Here is an 18801-nt window from a genome sequence, read left to right on the forward strand (position 1 = left end):
TTAGAGGTCATTTATCATGCATTGGGTTAGAGGTCAATGCTTCAGGTCAGAGGTCACTCGTCATGCATCTGGTCAGAGATCATGTGTCGGGTCAGAGGTCACTCATCATGCTTCGGGTTAGAGGTCATACGCCGGGTCAGAGGTCATTCATCATGCTTCGGGTTAGAGGTCATGTGTCGGATTAGAGGTCATTCATCATGCATCGGGTTAGAGGTCAATGCTTCAGGTCAGAGGTCATTCATCATGCATCGGGTTAGAGGTCAATGCTTCAGGTCAGAGGTCACTCGTCATGCATCGGGTTAGAGGTCAATGCTTCAGGTCAGAGGTCATTCATCATGCATCGGGTTCGAGGTCAATGCTTCAGGTCAGAGGTCACTCGTCATGCATCGGGTTAGAGGTCATACGCCAGGTCAGAGGTCACTCGTCATGCATCGGGTCACAGGTCAACTAGCCGGCGATTATAGTTTATAAAGTTATAAATATGGATATTTTTCTTCAGTTCAGAAGGCCTTTATTAACCGCTGGAGTCGTATGGATTACTGTTATGATCGATGGATGCATTTTTTGGTGCTTCAAAATCTCAGTTACTATTCACTCCCATTATAAAGCTTGGAAGAGCCAGGTTATTTTTTTTTAATACCATCCAGATTATGTTTGGCTGAAAGACGAAACTCATATACAGATGTATATTATGGGAAATTCCTTTTTTTGAGTGAAATAGCCCTTATTTTGTGATTTAACATCAATCACCATGTTTTTTTTGCTTTTATTTGAAGTAAAATCATGGTTTATTTTCATAAGGACTCACATGACTCATTATAACCAAGAGGGGATAATTGTAGTCTGAATTTAGATTTTGAATGTTTGTTAATTAAATTGTTTCTTTATTTGTTGCTTTTCCAACTAAACACTTTCCAATCGTTTAGATCCGTTAGGCTGATTATTGATCTTTGGCTTGACCTCTGAAATGATATTGATTTAACCCCATATGCTCCTCTCCCAACAGATGCTTACAAACAATTACTTGCATTTAACAAGCTGATCAGTATTTTATTTATCATGCATTGAAATATTTGCTATGGCAGTAACTTATCCTTGCTCAAACACAGAAATGTTCCTCTAGTTCAGAAAGACTAACAAGTAGGCTACTGGCTACCACAATCTTGATGTTTTAAATATGGCTATTCAATATTTTTTTGGACATTGTATTCTTTTAAGAATCCCGGATGTACTTAGAGAGACCCTTACAAACAAGTACTGCATGTCTTCCTTTGTCATTGTACTTTTTTTTTCACTAGTGAATTTCATGTTTTGATGTTTAAGGTTCTCTTATGAACATGTTCCAAATGCCGCATAAATATATATATATATATATATATATATATATATATATATATATATATATATATATATTCCTGCATATGACCAACAGGAAGTGGCGCGACGCGAAAAAAAAATTAACTCGTCGCATCGCGCAGGTAAACGCGCGTCACCATCTCTCTCTCTCTCTCTCAGTCTCTCTCTCTATCTCAGTCTCTCTATCTCTCTCTCAGTCTCTCTCTCTCTCTCTCTCTCAGTCTCTCTATCTCTCTCTCAGTCTCTCTCTCTCTCTCTCTCTCTCTCTCAGTCTCTCTCTCTATCTCAGTCTCTCTATCTCTCTCTCTCTCTCTCAGTCTCTCTCTCTCTCAGTCTCTCTCTCTCTCTCAGTCTCTCTCTCTCTCTCTCTCAGTCTCTCTCTCTCACTCTCTATCTCAGTCTCTCTCTGACCGGCTCTGATGGCGCTTGACGCGCGTTTGAGCATCACGAGCGCCGTCATTCATGGGGTTAAACAGTGTAGAAGGCAATTATTCAAATCCTGCAGCACTTCCACCGGATTCGGGCTGCGGTATCATAGCAACAACACCCGAGAAGCAGACAGACACACACGCACACACACACACTAGAGAGACTCAGCATCCGAACCCGAAGCACAAAACTCTCCGGATCAGAAACCCGCGCGCGCGACACTCCCCACAGAAGAAGAGCGCGAGACGAGCGCGCGCGGGAGTAAACGGCTGAGACGAGCGCGGGAATATTACTGACTGGAAAAAACGAACTTGTTTTTTCCACCTAAGCGCAAAATGTTCTCTCCAGAAGAGAGAAAGTTTTCGTTTAATTGCCCGAATACGAATTTATTAGCGATATTTGACGGTAAGCAATCGTTTATTGTTCATCTCACTGTGTTGATGGAGTAGATCATATGCTCTATCGATTAATTATATAAATGATTCATATATCAACGCGCGACTAGGGAATCTCCAGGGTTTTTATGTTTTTTCTAGGGCTCGTTAAATGTACAGAATGTCACGAGCTGTTACGCATGTTATTTTCTACGCATAAACCCACTGTTTTTCCAGTTTATGTCCAGTTTTACGTTCATTTTTGAAAAGCAGGCTGTTTTATTTTGCCTTTATTCGTTATCGTTTAATTCCTTTGTCAGAAAAGCCCTTTAATAGAAGCATGTAGCTGTAGCTCATTTTCAAAATCACCATTTTATGTGCAAATAACACTAAAACTATAATATTTACATTTACAATCGCCTCTTTTTCACGATTCCCGTGTCTTTATTGAGATCAGAAGCGTTTGAATTTTTGGTAACAGAAAACTGTTATACACGAACATTAAGCTTAATTGACTATAAATCTCCTCATTATCGAATATCACTGACCTGTTAGAAAACACTGAAGAGTAGGTGGGTTATTCATTATTGATTATTATTAATTTGAACGACTGAAAACTGTATATCTGTACTAACACTGAGGTAAATCAATGTTTCAGGTTTAAAGGCTCTGGGGTCATATATGATCAAAGCATGTTATGTTCTGTGTATTTGACTGTTAAAATCTTTCTTTTAAAGGTCTTAGGTCTTATAATATGAAACGTACCTGTAAATAGATTTCAGTCAATCACTACCTATTAATTTCTCCAGTTAGGTTATAAAAAACCTGGAAGATCTTCCAGTTAGAGACCGTCTTAGTTATACAGTTGACTTCTTTGTGCCGAATGAGGACAGTGTTTTCTGCATGTAGAGATATTGAGATATTGTTTTCAGTCAGTGCAATAATTAATGCAGAAATGCATGAGATGTTTGTGATATAAGAGCTCATTAATGCATCCAAAGTGCATGAGAACATGTTCAAGTTGACCAGTCTCTCACAACCAAAAAATCTGGAATAACTAGCGTAAAGTGATTGACATGCATTAACTGCAGATCCTCATTCAACAGAACTGGCGTATACAGTATATGCTGTAAACCACTAAGTGGTCCTTAGCTTACATTAGAGACCGCCAGCCGGTTGAAACAAACCTCTTTATTGATGCACCATAATAACTTTGGGATTTGTTGCAACTGGACTCACATTAAAGCGCAGATTTCTTATTAGAATCCAAATCCGCATTAGAGACCAGATCCTTTTTTAGTCCGGGTCAGTATGGATTGAATATATAATTTGATGCAAATGATAATAAAACTGTGAGGGATTGATTGATTCAAAAACACAATCTTTTTTCCCTCTAGAATTTGTTTTGGGAAACATATTTTCAATGAACAAGTAAACCCTATTGAATAAACAGTGTATCTGTCCCTCGCAGTCATTAGTTTCAATTAAACATGTCAATAGCAGTGAGTTCAGTAATGGAGGTGTTGTTCAACACAGGTGATCCAAACCTAATCTAGTTTGTAGTTTCTTGAAGCTTTATTGATTGTAAGTAGCAAGACTGCAACTAACACATTGTATAAACCAAATGTAGAGGAGGAAAAGCAGAATGGATTTTGCCTTTTTGAACAGCATATTATTCATTTTCCACCCGTAAATGAATATCAGCAGCATATGCTTGGTAAAAATTTGTGGAGTGTTATTTGTTGACTTGTGCTTCGGATGGTAATAGCCATCATTTCCAGCTCCATTACCTTTATGTTTCTCTGCACTGACTGCATGATGATGGAAATCATATTTCTTCTACGGCTCTTTACTGCAGCTAGTTTTACACGCAAATTCATTCTGACAGTCTTGTGCGAATGCTGTCATTTTGTGTTTTGTCCTCATGATATTTATTTTCATCTCCACTGCCCTTCATCCAGCCCTTCAGATATGAATGTAAAGGTCATTGTAATCCATAAATCCTCGCCCGTGTTTGAGATGTCAATTGATGTGTGAAGTCTCTGTGGATCCCGCCGCTCATTTCTCTGTTCGCACGGATCATCTGCTGTTTACTTTGATGTGGAAGGATTCGCACACACCTTTGAACTCGCGCGGCCTGCGTGATCTTCTGTTTATCTGGACTGTCAGAGCGTTTTCAGCTTTATTTGATTAAACATGGAGTCTTTCATTGCCAAACACTCTCAGGAATTCATCAAATCTATAAATCTTTGTGGTTGGAAATATAGAAGCAGTGCCAACACAGAAGTCTGGGAGCCTTGTTTCTTAAAAGCATGCTTGTTTTGTAACGTCAGCATCTGTGTGTTGTATCGTTAAAGAGGCCCTTTTCTGCCCTTAAAGTCTTGATGTTGTTTCAGGCTCTACTAGAACAGGTTTTCCTGCTTGAATGTTGATTATTTTCCTCATATTCTCCATTCATGCGGCTCCTCTCTTCCCAGTCTGTCAGTAACGCTCTGTTTACTTCCTGTCTATATGAAGCCCCTCCTTCTGAAAAGCACACTGTCCTCTGGTTGGTCGGCTGGAGCAGTGTGTTGTGATTGGTCGAGCGCTTTGAGTGTGTTTGGGTATAGGCCTGTCGCGATAATCAATAAATCATCTAATCGCACGATAAAAAAAAATGAGCTCGATAATTTTTCCGGCCGCGATAATTTCCATTTGCATGCTTGTTTTGTTTTCCTCGTCTCTCTCTCTCTCTCTCTCTCTCTCTCTCTCTCTCTCTCTCTCTCTCTCTCTCTCTCTCTCTCTCTACCAAAGAGACTGGATGTCAATATCAACGCTGACCGCCACACATTGATTTTCGAATGTTTTTTTTACTTATTATTGTTTTTTTTTCACTGAGCCTATTTACAATTGTATTTGTTTGCAGAGCGCCGTAGCGCGTCCCTCTCTCTCGCGCGCGCGCGCTCTTTCACCCTCATATTAGGCGCCATACCGCCGTCTAGGGCTTAAATCAAACTTCATTCACGCACACATATATGAAACACTTGCATACACATATATTAAGTAGTCAAATATACATGTATACTGCTGAATGCTCAAACAAGTACATATGGAATGCACAACGACACAAGTTGCTCACGCACATGCACGCAAACTCTACACACACGAGAACGAGATGCGCACACACACACACTCTCCACGCACATATGAGACGCGCGCACACACACAAACTCGCGCACACTCAATGAGACGGAGCACACGCACACAAACTGTCCGCGCACATACTCATAGTAGACGCAAGCGCACACACACACAAACTAGTGCACATTCTCATGTGAGACGCATGCTCACACAGTACATGATGCATATGATTCTCAGTGTGAACGGAAGTCACACATTGGTAACTGCATTTTTTGTTAACAGAGACAGAGTCCATTGCTTTTATTGTTTTTGGTTGTTTTGTTAATTTAAATAGTCTTTAGAAATAAAAGTTTATTGATCTTTGAAAAGGTGTACCTGCATTATTATGCCATTTATCATTATTTTAGATGAAAGTGGTCTCAGAACGACAATATTATCGTTTATTATCAATATTATCGTTTATCGCAATAATTTCTTGGACAATTTATCGTCCAGCAAAAGCCGCAGATCCATGTGATGCATTTACTCTAGTAGAAATCTTTTTAATCCAATTAGCAATTGTTTTTTCTGCAGTTATTAACACTTGTGGTTATAAAGGTTTTCAGTGAAATAATGTGGTACTAGAATGTTCATGGACAAACAACCAATCTAAATATTTATGTCATTAAATATTCATGAGCTGTGTACAGCCATATTGTCTCAATATCTTATGAAAATATGATGAAGAAACACTATTATTATGCTTGCTGTGATTGATCATATTGTTGCAAAGTTGCAAAACACTGAACAAAATTATAAACGCAACACTTTTGTTTTTGCCCCGATTTTTCATGAGCTGAAGTCAAAGATCTAAGACTTTTTATTTATTTACACAAAAGGCCTATTTCTCTCAAATATTGTTCACAAATCTGTCTAAATCTTTGTTAGTGAGCGCTTCTCCTTTGCCAAGATAATCCATCCACCTCACTGGTGTGGCATATCAAGATGCTGATTAGACAGCATGATTATTGCACAGGTGTGCCTTAGGCTGGCCACAATAAAAGGCCACTCTAAAATGTGCAGTTTTACTGTATTGGGGGGGTCCGAAAACCAGTAAGTATCTGGTGTGACCAGCATTTGCCTCACGCAGTGCAACACATCTCCTTCGCATAGAGTTGATCAGGTTGTTGATTGTGGCGTGTGTAGTGTTGGTCCACTCCTCTTCAATGGCTGTGCGAAGTTGCTGGATATCGGCAGGACCTGGAACACGCTGTCGTATACGTCGATCCAGAGCATCCCAAACATGCTCAGTGTGTGACATGTCCGGTGAGTATGCTGGCCATGCAAGAACTGGGATGTTTTCAGCTTCCAGGAATTGTGTTTAGATCCTCCAACATGGGGCCATGCATTATCATGCTGCAACATGAGGTGATGGTCGTGGATGAATGGAACAACAATGGGCCTCAGGATCTCGTCACGATATCTCTGTGCATTAAAATTGCCATCAATAAAATGCACCTGTGTTCGTGGTCCATAACATGCGCCTGCCCATACCATAACCCCACCGCCACCGTGGGCCGCTCAATCCACAACGCTGACATCAGCAAACCGCTCACCCACACGACGCCACACACGATGTCTGCCATCTGCCCTGTACAGTGAAAACCAGGATTCATCCGTGAAGAGAACCAAGTGCCAGACGCCATCAAATGTGAGCATTTTCCCACTCAAGTCGGTTACGGCGATGAACTGCAGTCAGGTCGAGACGCGATGAGGACGACGAGCATGCAGATGAGCTTCCCTCAGATGGTTTCTGACAGTTTGTGCAGAAATTCTTTGGTTATGCAAACCGATTGTTGGTCCGGGTGGCTGGTCTCAGACGATCTTGGAGTTGAAGATGCTGGATGTGGAGGTCCTGGGCTGGTGTGGTTACACGTGGTCTGCGGTTGTGAGGCCGGTTAGATGTACTGCCAAATTCTCTGAGCTTTTGGAGACGGCTTATGGTAGAGAACATGGGGAACAGCTCTGGTGGACATTCCTGCAGTCTGCATGCCAATTAAATGCTCCCTCAACATCTGTGGCATTGAGCTGTGTGATAAAACTGCACATTTTAGAGTGGCCTTTTATTGTGGGCAGCCTAATGCTTGGCTCACACTACAGGAGTTTTAGGCCGATTTATGCCCGATTTCCCCCTGCCGAGAATCGGAGAAAATATCTTGCCGAGGACCTCGATCGGTTCCGATGTTCGGCGCAGATTATCTGGTAATGTGAGGCGTTCACAGATCGAATCTTGCACCTCCCGATCTGCTCTCACACAAATCGGGCTCGCCCCGATCATATCAAACATGTTTGATATTTATCGGGATGAGCAAGATTGTGATTACGTCAGTACTGTCACAATAGCCTATAAGAAACAAGTAGGGCTGTCGTGGTGAAGGAATGAGGTAATTTTGAGTGACTCATCAGCGTGATATGCACATAGACTGTAAAAAAGGATATGCGGTATTATCTTTATTTATTATCTTTATTTATTTATTTATTGCTAAATAAAAGTGTTACACTGTTGTCGGCAGGCACGAAGACTAGTACATGTTCAGTAATGAAACCGAAACAAAAGAAAGTGGAGTAAACAGAAGATACAGTGTCAAAATAAGGGTCCACATAGTATAACAGAACATAAACCTGACACAAGCTTGTTAGATCATTGTTATATAACAGTTAGTTACGATCATGTAATCTCACCAAACGAGAGGCTTTTTGCTGATATTTCACCAGTATCGTCATTGCTCGTCTCTGCGTGTTATAGACAGGCTGTCACTCAGTCCAGTTACACAGTTAGGCCACTAGGTGGCGGCAAGAGACTGCCTTTGAGTGAGTCATACATTTCCGTTGAATTAACAAAGAAATTCGGATTCATTCTAATATATATGTAATGAAACAAGCTGTTAATTATTTTAACATTTAATTTTAACTTTGAGCTCCACTTTATAAGGCTCAGCTGCCCATTCCGGCGCATGGGCAAGGCAACGCTGAAGCTGACACGTCACCTCATAGAGATGACGCCATTCATTAGAAATATCCTTAAATGTTAAAAGGATGATTTTTTTTTTTTTAAGATTTCGCTTTCGTTGGTCACGGCATATTTTTCAAATATGACTTGATCTGAAGGACAGATATTTAGTTTACATCCACTTTTCCGCTTCCGATCTGTTGCGTGAGATCACGTGATCATGGTGGAATCATATCTGGCATGATAATCTTATTAACATTTTGTAGTGTGTGATGCGCCATGATTTTCAAATCTTGTAGTGTGAGCATGTTTAAGATTTGAGGGAAGAAAATCTGCAAAGATTCTCCTTAAGTGTGTGGTGCAACCAGATTTCAAAATCGGTTAGGATTTTAAAACTCCTGTAGTGTGAGCCAGGCATAAGGCACACCTGTGCAATAATCATGCTGTCTAATAAGCATCTTGATATGCAACACCATTGAGGTGGATGGATTATCTCGGCAAAGGAGAAGAAATAGGCCTTTTGTGTACATAAAAAGTCTTAGATCTTTTGAGTTCAGCTCATGAAAAATGGGGGCAAAAACAAAAGTGTTGCGTTTATAATTTTGTTCAGTGTCCAACTTTATTCGCATTTACATACTTATGCAAAGCTATATATGCTCAACTATATATATTAATCTAAACTGCCTTATTTTTTTCATCACAAAATGCTACTGTAGTCAGCCAGTCCTGTTTATAATGTTACATACATATACAGTATAAGTATATCCAACATTATCTGCATACATACAGTACACTTGTGTAAAGCAATACTATTTATAAAATCTCAACTGATTGTTTATATCATCGCAAATTGTAACCATTGTCACACAGCTCTATTCTGCTTAAAGCAACTATAAGGCAAGAAGATATTAAGATATTATAAACATAAACATCATAATTTTCTGTAAAGCTGCTTTTGAATCTATCTGTATTGTGAAATGTGCTATACGAGTGAATTTGTCTTGATTTAAAGACAAGCAGTGCATTTCTACAGATTGACCAGCCATAAACTTTAAGTATTACATTTAGTGCAGGTCCATAAACGCTTATTACTGATGTGCTTGGTGACAGGAGGTAGAGTGAATATTTCTCTTGTATTTTTCCTGACTGTGTTGTGATCTAGTGGGACGTCATATGCCAAATACTGAGGGAAATAAAAGTGCACCATCATTCAGCCGATGTTAGTGCCGAGAATTACGAGTTAAATCACGTTTTCTAGAATCGTAGCTGTATGGAAGTCAATTCTGTTATTCTGTTTTCTGGCTGAGAGATTCATGACTGATGAGAACATGTAATTACATGTTTACTCTCATCAGGTTTATGAAGCCTTGGAGGGTCATTATCATGTCGTATCTGCTGATTCATGTTAAATCAATGTCTATCTAATGTGTTGAGAGACTTTCATGCGCGCGGTGAAGAGAAATGTACACTCAGTGAGTTTGCAGAAAGAAACTAATTCACTTTTCTCCTTTTTTGTCCCCTGATGATTCAGAACTAATGAACCCTGGAGCTGGAAACTCACATTTGTATTTTCCCCTGGAAATCCCTTTTGGACGACAATATAAAGATTTAATTGGTGCCATAAATTATTCTGCAGAAATGTAGATGGGTTCACAAAGGAACTGCAAAGTCTTGTTTTGATTAAGAATATGAAATAAACATACAGTGTGTTATATATACTGGTGTTGAGGCTGGACTGGACAGTTTCTACAAACTTTAATGAGGCTGTGAGACCCTTCAGAAAGACTAAGTAATTAATCTTTGGAAGTTTATTTAGAACGACACCATGAACTGAAGTCGGCATGAAAGTACAGTTGCTCTCGCCTTTTCTTCCACAGCAAACCAAAATGTATTCAGACACCTTCAACATTTCTCACATTATCACAGTTTATTCGCTGTAGTTTAGAAAATGGTACTAAAATATGACAAGAACTTATTAAATCAGTTGATATTTGACTGGTTTTGTCCATCCTTCTGTTAGACTGTCTCGCACATGAATCATGTTGAATATCTGTCAGCTGTTAAATTTAACTACACAATTAGATAATACCAGTTTAGCTCAACCAGTTACCAAGCAATGCTTCATGTTGTTCAGTCTGTGCTGTAAAAAGGTGCATTAGTTATTAAAGAAAAAAACTTTGGTCTTAAGCAAAACATGGTCAGTTAGGACCAATTTTACTGGTAGTCACTGTATGAAGAATTATTGGGTATGATATGTTTACTTTATTTGGCCTTCTCACTTACATAAATGTACTATAGTGTCCTGCACACACTAGTGAAACATTTTTTTAAATTATATCTGGTGTCTGAATAACTTTTTGGTTTGACTGTATATCCGAGTGAAAAGCTTCTGGAACAAGAACAAATGTGGGCGGGGCTTGATTTTGTCCATTTTGGGATTGATTGGATGGTTGTGGTTTGCTATTGGTGGATCTCGTGTGAGTGACAGGTTGCCCCGCCCACATGCCAGTAAACATGTCATCAAAGAGATATCACTTATTCAGACTCAACATACAGACGCGTGTCACAACTAGTTACTTCTTTATTTTAATCCCATATGAATTTAAAGCTTTAATTATTTTTTATTATTTGATTGAATTTAAATTAATCTATTGTCTGGACAGGACCTCATGTTTTTTTGGACTCATTATGGGTGTAACGAAGGATACATAACACGATACTGAACTCACAATACTATATTATTACGATACTCAAAATATGATGAAAGGTTACAAAAAATGTAATGTTGATTAAAATGCTAAATTTGATATATTACATTGTGTGTGTAAATGAATAGACTTGGACTTGGTGCTGAAACCCAAAGCACAGGACAATAGAGACACCAGAATAAACATATTCATGATTCTGAAGATGAAAATACTGAATTATTGTAGATGAATATGCTTGATCTCTGTCACTGACTAGATATATTTAAAATAATGTACAACACTTTTTACTGGTAACATCAGATATTTGGCATTATCAGGAGCCACAAATATTCCCATTATTATACATTATATTCAACATAGTTTAATGTAGTACTGACACTAAAACTCTTTATTTTGGGTGAATTATACACAATACATTGTTGCATTTTTGTATTGCGATATATTGTGACACGATATATTGTGACACCCCTAGGGCTCATAACTTCAGCTGTAATTATATATGCAACAAGATGCTTGTACCTGTTAGCCCGTCGCTCGCTCATGTTCCCACAGTTCGTGACAGAATCAGCTTTTATGTCAAATCAACACCAAGCAGAAAAAACAGATGCTTTTCATCTTTCTGTTTGGAGTCTGAAGTGAATCATATCATCTGTCTCTGTCTCACACTGCTTCTGTTCTTCTTTTAGTCATGTGTCTGTGATTGCTGTGTGTGTTTGTGCTGTATTAACCCACTCTATCAATATGGTGTTTGCAGGAATCAGCGTCTCGCTCCCACTCAGTGTGCCGGAGATCCCGATGAACACCCGCCCGAGACGAAGCTTCTTCGCGCCTGCTTTGTGTTCAAACTCTCTCATGTTCAGCCTTCCAGATTTGACTGAGCTTTCATCAGGATAAATGAGTCCATCTAATGAAGAACCAATAGGAGCACGGCAAATGCTGGTGTGTGACATTCATTGAAAAAGGGTGATGCTGAGTCACAAGCAAAAATAAGTCTGTCCTGCTCTGGAAAATTATGAAATATTATTACTATTTAATATAGCTGTTTTCTATGTGAATCTATAGTAGTGTGTAATTTATTCCTGTGATCAAAGCTGAATTTTCAGCATCATTACTCCAGTCTTCAGTGTCACATGATCCTTCAGAAATCACTATAATATGATGATTTGATGATCAAGAAACATTATTAATGTTGAAAACAGTTGTCCTGCTTCATATTTATGTTGAAACCATACATTTATTCAGCAAAGACGCATTAAATTGATCAAAAGTGACAGTTAAGACATTTATAATGTTACAAAAGATTCTATTTCAAATAAATGCTGTTCTTTTGAACTTTCTATTCATCAAAGAATCCTGCAAAATAAAATGTATCACAGTTTCCAGAAACATATGAACTGTTTTCAACATTGATAATCATAAATGTTTCTTGAGCGTCAAATCATCATATTATAGTGATTTCTGAAGGATCATGTGACACTGAAGACTGGAGTAATGATGCTGAAATTTCAGCTTTGATCACAGGAATAAATTACACTTTACTATATATTCACATAGAAAACAGCTGATTTAAATAGTAATAATATTTCATAATTTTTACTGCATTTTTGATCAAATAAACACAGCCTTGAACAGAAGAGACAGTAAAACTTTTCACTGGTAGTGTTTACGTATATATTTATGTGTTTTTGTTTGTGTTTAGCATTTATTATTATTATTTGTTGTAAATGCACATGCTACATGATAGATTTAGTGAGTATGTGTCTAGTTCTCATGGCTTTTCCAGCCCACACTAATGTTCTTCCCGTCTTTTACAGGATGATTAATTGAGCGCCATTATGATTGCAACAGGGGGTCTTCTGCGAATATCTTCCCGGCGACAGGACTCCCTCCGCGCGAAGAACCGCGCCGAAAACAAGCGGAAGAGGAAAGCAAAGAAAAAGAGGAAGAACGAAGTGGTTGTGGTTAAAGGAAAGCTCAAGCTTTGTTCCATATCTGGACTGGTCGCTGCCATTGGGATTCTGGTGCTACTGGTTGGCGTCGCAATGGCTGTGATGGGATACTGGCCCAAACCCAATCCGCCGTATCCGGGATTGATGAACACATCGAGCGCTCAGAGGACTTACGAGAGCCGAGAAATCCTCAATGCGACCGTCAGATGGGATCTACTAGATAAAGTCTTCAGGAGCTATAATGGATCCAATGGGACTGCTGAGGTGCATTCGGCTAAGCTTGGAGGATTTGCTAAGTTTATTAACAGATACTTGTATTCCGACAAGCTGAAGGTGTTCGGACCTTTAATCATGGGAATCGGGATCTTCCTATTCATTTGTGCTAATGCAGTACTTCACGAAAACCGAGACAAAAAGACCAAAATCATTAATCTAAGAGACATCTACTCAACAGTGATTGACATTCATAGTTTGCGGAGCAAAGAGTCCGGGCCCTTGAACGGTTTCGTGAACTACTGCCAATCGAAAGAGAACAAATCCCCAAATAAAGTCTCCTGGCCTTCTCCAGGCTCCGGTCGACACGACGTGAGTAGCATGATCCCATCCCGACGTCTGTCGACCACAATCCCACGAGTTTCTTCTTTGGACAAACAGAGCTTTACGGACACCGTCTACAGTATCTATCGGGATCAGAAACAAATCCCATCTGAGCTCAAACAATGGGAAGCCAGAACAATCGTATCAACTTCAGTCAATGCGTTCACCCTGCCAATGATGAAGCTCAACAACCGAGGAGCATCCGAAAGAAGAGGTTCGGATAAAACGGGAGAAGCCAAGAGAGAGTTTTTGGACGCCGAGGTCATTTGTAGACGTTTGGAGGATCTGGTTGCGTCTAGGACCATCACAAAGGCCAAAGTGGAACCGGCTCAAAGTCATCCAGAGCTTACGCAAGACTCGGTGGAGGTTTATAGGAGTATTGGAAGTTTGCAAGGAGCTCCTCGAGTTTCTTTACAAGGATCGCAGGTTCAGCTGCTTCCACAGTGTTCTCCGGGCCGCAAAACCACGGGATCTCACCTGTCTTTAAGCGCTTTATCGGACTACTCCAGGTCTATTGATCTGGACATCTCATGTATTCCTACGGACCGGCAGGTGCGATCGAGGCGTCTCAGTTGCCCTCGACTGGAGGGTCTCGGAAGCGGAGGCTACACCAAACTCGAGGGTCTTGGTGGCGAGTCCTTTGAGTCCACGGACAATGCCATGTTTAGTCATGGGAGTTCTGTTGAGGTTTTGGAAAAGGACCACAATCAGACGGAGCAAGAGGAGAGCGGCGTGGTCAGACAGTACTCAAAGAAACAAAAACTCATAATGGTTTCTCAATCGGACACCACTTTAGAGGATGTGGAAATGGACAGTGTAGAAATTTAACTCTGGGATTCGCTCTTGAGACTCTTGGCTGAGAGGAAGCTAAAGGTACGGTCACATTGGCGAAATTTGTTTAGAGAATTTTCCCAAGTGAAATGCAGTCATTTCAATGGGAATTGACATGATTGGGAATTTCCCCACATGAATTTCACATTGGTTGAGTCGAGGACCATCACAAAGGCCAAAGTGCAACCCTCATAAAGGCTAATTAAATTTCTACAGTTAAATTCTAGTAGTCCTCATAAAGTAATTTCACGGAATTTTCACAATCCAGTAATTTCAATGGGAATTGACGCGATCGGAAATTTCTCCACGTGGATTTCACATTGGTAGAGTCTAGGACCCTTACATAGGACACACATTTCTACAGTTAAATTCTAGTTACATGTCTACTCTGCCCAGTTGATGGTCCTTCAGAAAGTAATTTCAGCAAATTTTCACAAAGAAATCTAGTAATTTCATTGGGAATTGACTAGATTTGGGAATTTCCCCACATGGATTTCACATTGGTGGAGCGATTTATGAAGAACAGCTCGCACAAGAAACTCCTTTAAACTGAGCAGCTTTTCTGATGGTCAGATCGTTGCAAAATCTGCATGGGGAAATATTTCGCCCTCACTCAGATTTCTATTGAAAGGGCTGGATTTCGCTTGTGTAAATTGGCTAAACAACGTTAAATGCTACCGCACCTTAAAAGTAATTTCAGTGACATTACGAGCAGTGATGGTCTTCATAAAGTACTCAAAAGAGAGCAAACATTGCCTGAAATGTTGTTAATATGTTAGACCCAAAGGTCAGTGTTTAATACTGTTTCCTCAAGGAACTACAAGCAAAAAGTCTCAGACTTTCAGCATGATAGCACAGCTATGCTCCTCTAGATTAAAAAATTTCCTTTATACTTCCAGTAGTAGAATATTTGTAGATGTTTAGTTTATCGGTGAAGTTTGGCTGTCTGAGCAGCATGTTTTATACTGTCGTCTACTTGCACTTTTTTTAACCACCAAATTACTGATTATTTTTAGAAATTGACTTGATAGCAATATCTCATTTGAAATGTTCCCTGCTTGTGTGGGAAATATTTATGTTTGCATTTTTGAGATGTCGACTTACACTTGTATGCTCTCAGTTTTTACTTGCTTTGTATTAATTTTTTTTTTGACTTAAATGAACTCAAACGAACCATAGGTCAAATCCAGACGTTAGTTTGCAAGCACAGTGGCTCATGTAGTTCAATACTGTCTGAAATGTAATATCCATTACAGTATATTTAAAATATCATGAGACGCTAGAGTTTTGGGGTCAATTAATGAAAGATTAATCAACAGTGTCTCTTTAAAGCGGCCCAAGGGAAGCATTAATGCTGCGTTCCATACAAAACCAGATGTTTGAATGAGAAAAAAAAATCAAGTCACCTCTGAGGAAACAAGAGTTTAGAGTTAAAACCGATGGTTTTTAATGACTAATTTGGTACTAGAGTGTTTGTGTGATCTGAAATAGGTCAGCTGAACATGCACTGACTAGCAATCACAGTGCACACTATTACTGTTACCAGTTTGGATTGGAACTTCAAGTGTTGTTCTATTTCGATTGGAACTTCAAGTTCGATTGGAACTTCAATTGTTGTTTTATTTCGATTAGAACTTCAAATGTTGTTCTATTTCAATTGGAACTTCAATTGTTTTATTTCGATTGCAACTTCGTGTTGTTCTAATTCGATTGGAACTTCAAGTGTTGTTCTATTTCAATTGGAACTTCAATTGTTTTATTTCGATTGCAACTTCGTGTTGTTCTAATTCGATTGGAACTTCAAGTGTTGTTCTATTTCAATTCGAACTTCAATTGTTGTTTTATTTCGATTGGAACTTCAATTGTTTTATTTCGATTGGAACTTCAAATGTTTTATTTCGATTGCAACTTCGTGTTGTTCTAATTCGATTGGAACTTCAAGTGTTGTTCTATTTCAATTCGAACTTCAATTGTTGTTCTATTTCGATTGGAACTTCAAGTTCGATTGGAACTTCAATTGTTGTTTTATTTCGATTAGAACCTCAAAAGTTGTTCTATTTCAATTGGAACTTCAAGTGCTGTTCTATTTCAATTGGAACTTCAATTGTTTTATTTCTATTGGAACTTCAAATGTTTTATTTCGATTGCAACTTCATGTTGTACTAATTCGATTGGAACTTCAAGTTCGATTGGAACTTCAATTGTTGTTTTATTTCGATTAGAACTTCAAAAGTTGTTCTATTTCAATTGGAACTTCAATTGTTTTATTTCAATTGGAACTTCAAATGTTTTATTTCGATTGCAACTTCGTGTTGTTCCAATTCGATTGGAACTTCAAGTGTTGTTCTATTTCAATTCGAACTTCAATTGTTGTTCTATTTCGATTGGAACTTCAATTGTTTTATTTCGATTGGAACTTCAAGTTCGATTGGAACTTCAATTGTTGTTTTATTTCGATTAGAACTTCAAATGTTGTTCTATTTCAATTGGAACTTCAAATGTTTTATTTCGATTGGAACTTCAAATGTTTTATTTCGATTGGAACTTCAAATGTTTTATTTCGATTGCAACTTCGTGTTGTTCTAATTCGATTGGAACTTCAAGTGTTGTTTTATTTCGATTGGAACTTCAAATTTTTTATTTCGATTGCAACTTCGTGTTGTGCTATTTCAATTTGAACTTAAAGTGTTCTGTTTCGATTGGAACTTCAATTGTTGTTTTATTTCGATTGGAACTTCAATTGCTGTTCTATTTTGATTGGAACTTCAATTGTCATTTTATTTTGATTGTAACTTGGTGTTCCATTTCGATTGGAACTTTAAGTGTTGTTCTATTCAATGAAAATTCCAACTGTGAATTGAATGGAACGCAGTTTGATCCACAGCTTGTGATGTTAATGAACAGACGCTCATGTGGGAGTTTGCCTTTGTTAAGGTGTTTAAATATAACTTTAAACTCTTCTAAAGCTTCCCTAGTTATCTCAGTCTTTTTGTCTCCATTTGCCTTTAATAGAACAATCAGATTCTGCTAGTTAATAAACGTATTGAATGCAACTGAAAACAATAGCAAGCACCATCTCAAACTGCTAGTACTGTATCTGACTCTGTCTAGTTAAACACACTCTTAAAAATGAAGCGTCCCCAAAGAACCGTTCAGTGATCAGCTCGTAAAGAGAACTATTATTTTTCTTAGTGTGAAGAACATTTAAAAATCGAAAGAACCGTTTCCCACTATAAAGACCTTTTGTGAATTTGGAAAAAGTTTCATTGATGTTAAGCTTCATTTGTAAGAGTGCGTTTGATACTCCAGTATCTCTCCATGGTGTGTGTTTCTGATATGGTGTCAGTGAAATCATCCGTTTACAGATACGATGGTCCTGAAATATTTATCCCTCTCTGTGGATGAATGTCATTATCCTGTAGAAGAGCAAGTCATTATTCACACTAGACGGCCAGTGAAGAGTTCGACTCAAGGAACCAGAAAAACAGAAACTGTCTTCAGGGCAATGAGTGATTGCATCATACATGTCTCAATACACTGGACAAAATATTAAACTCACAATTTACAAAGATTAAAGCATATAGTTTTCTTTAATCCCCATGAGGTGAACTTGAGATTGTTTCTCTGCTCTGATTTGAGTGGATTTGCACTAACGTGGAAAAACAGTGATTTTCTTATTTAACTCTTTTAATTTAAGCATGTTTTCTTTTAAAATGTGTCCCTGTGTCTCAATATACCTTTCCACCCTGTCAGTCCTTTGTAAAATCAATTGGTTGGATGACATCATCCTGCAGGAAGTGACATCATTTTGGAGGGAAAACCACAGAATAAAAATCAGTAAGTATTATTAATGGATTTGACGGATTCTTGGATGTTTACTTGGTCTAAAATTGTACGTACCGTTTGACACCCTGTATGACACAAATCAACATTTCAAAAGATTATTAAAATATGAATTTGATCTTCTAGCTGATGTCATGTGCCTCAAACATGGAATGTTCTCAGAACTTATGACAGTTATGAACAAACTTTCTTACAGAAATGTTATTAGGACATTCATTCAACATTATCTGGTCTTTAATAATGTTCTCAAAAACATTATTTATGGACCTTTTTTTCTGAAACGTTTTAGTTGAACGTTCGTCTAACATTTTTAAATGTTAACCTGTTTCAGAACGTTCAGAGAACATAATGTTCCTTAAATGTTTCAATATCCCTTAAAACTCATCTTTGATCACCTAAAATGACATTTAAGCATTTTTCTTTAAAATATCTTTACTGTAACTCGACACCTTTGCCTCATTTAGTCTAGTTTAGTTTAGGTTCTATGAATATGCAAATGAGCCCCGCCTCCACTCACTCACTCACTCACTCAGAGATCCACTCGTTGACGATCACACGTTGATCTGATTGGTTACAAGGTAGTTTGTGACGTCAGAAACACCGTC

At 38.5% G+C, this 18801-nt stretch overlaps 1 protein-coding gene across 1 annotated transcript; it reads left to right on the forward strand.

Annotated features, from left to right (window-relative positions):
* The first annotated feature begins 1868 nt into the window (after positions 1-1868).
* On the forward strand, positions 1869-18321 carry tmem200ca (transmembrane protein 200C, genome duplicate a). The gene is made up of 3 exons (XM_077218561.1): positions 1869-2190; positions 11731-11915; positions 12791-18321. Exon 3 carries the CDS (start codon positions 12812-12814, stop codon positions 14348-14350), a length of 1539 nt encoding a protein of 512 aa, XP_077074676.1. The 5' UTR covers positions 1869-2190; positions 11731-11915; positions 12791-12811; the 3' UTR covers positions 14351-18321.
* The last annotated feature ends 480 nt before the right edge of the window (positions 18322-18801 follow it).

The sequence above is a fragment of the Siphateles boraxobius genome, unplaced genomic scaffold (assembly GCF_051911475.1).
Source record: "Siphateles boraxobius isolate OS27281-9 unplaced genomic scaffold, OSU_SipBor_1 12, whole genome shotgun sequence".
NCBI lineage: Eukaryota > Metazoa > Chordata > Actinopteri > Cypriniformes > Leuciscidae > Siphateles > Siphateles boraxobius.

Bases quoted from the DNA above. Each gene is read 5' to 3' on its own strand.
- tmem200ca (XM_077218561.1), top strand. From the start codon at position 12,812: ATGATTGCAACAGGGGGTCTTCTGCGAATATCTTCCCGGCGACAGGAC.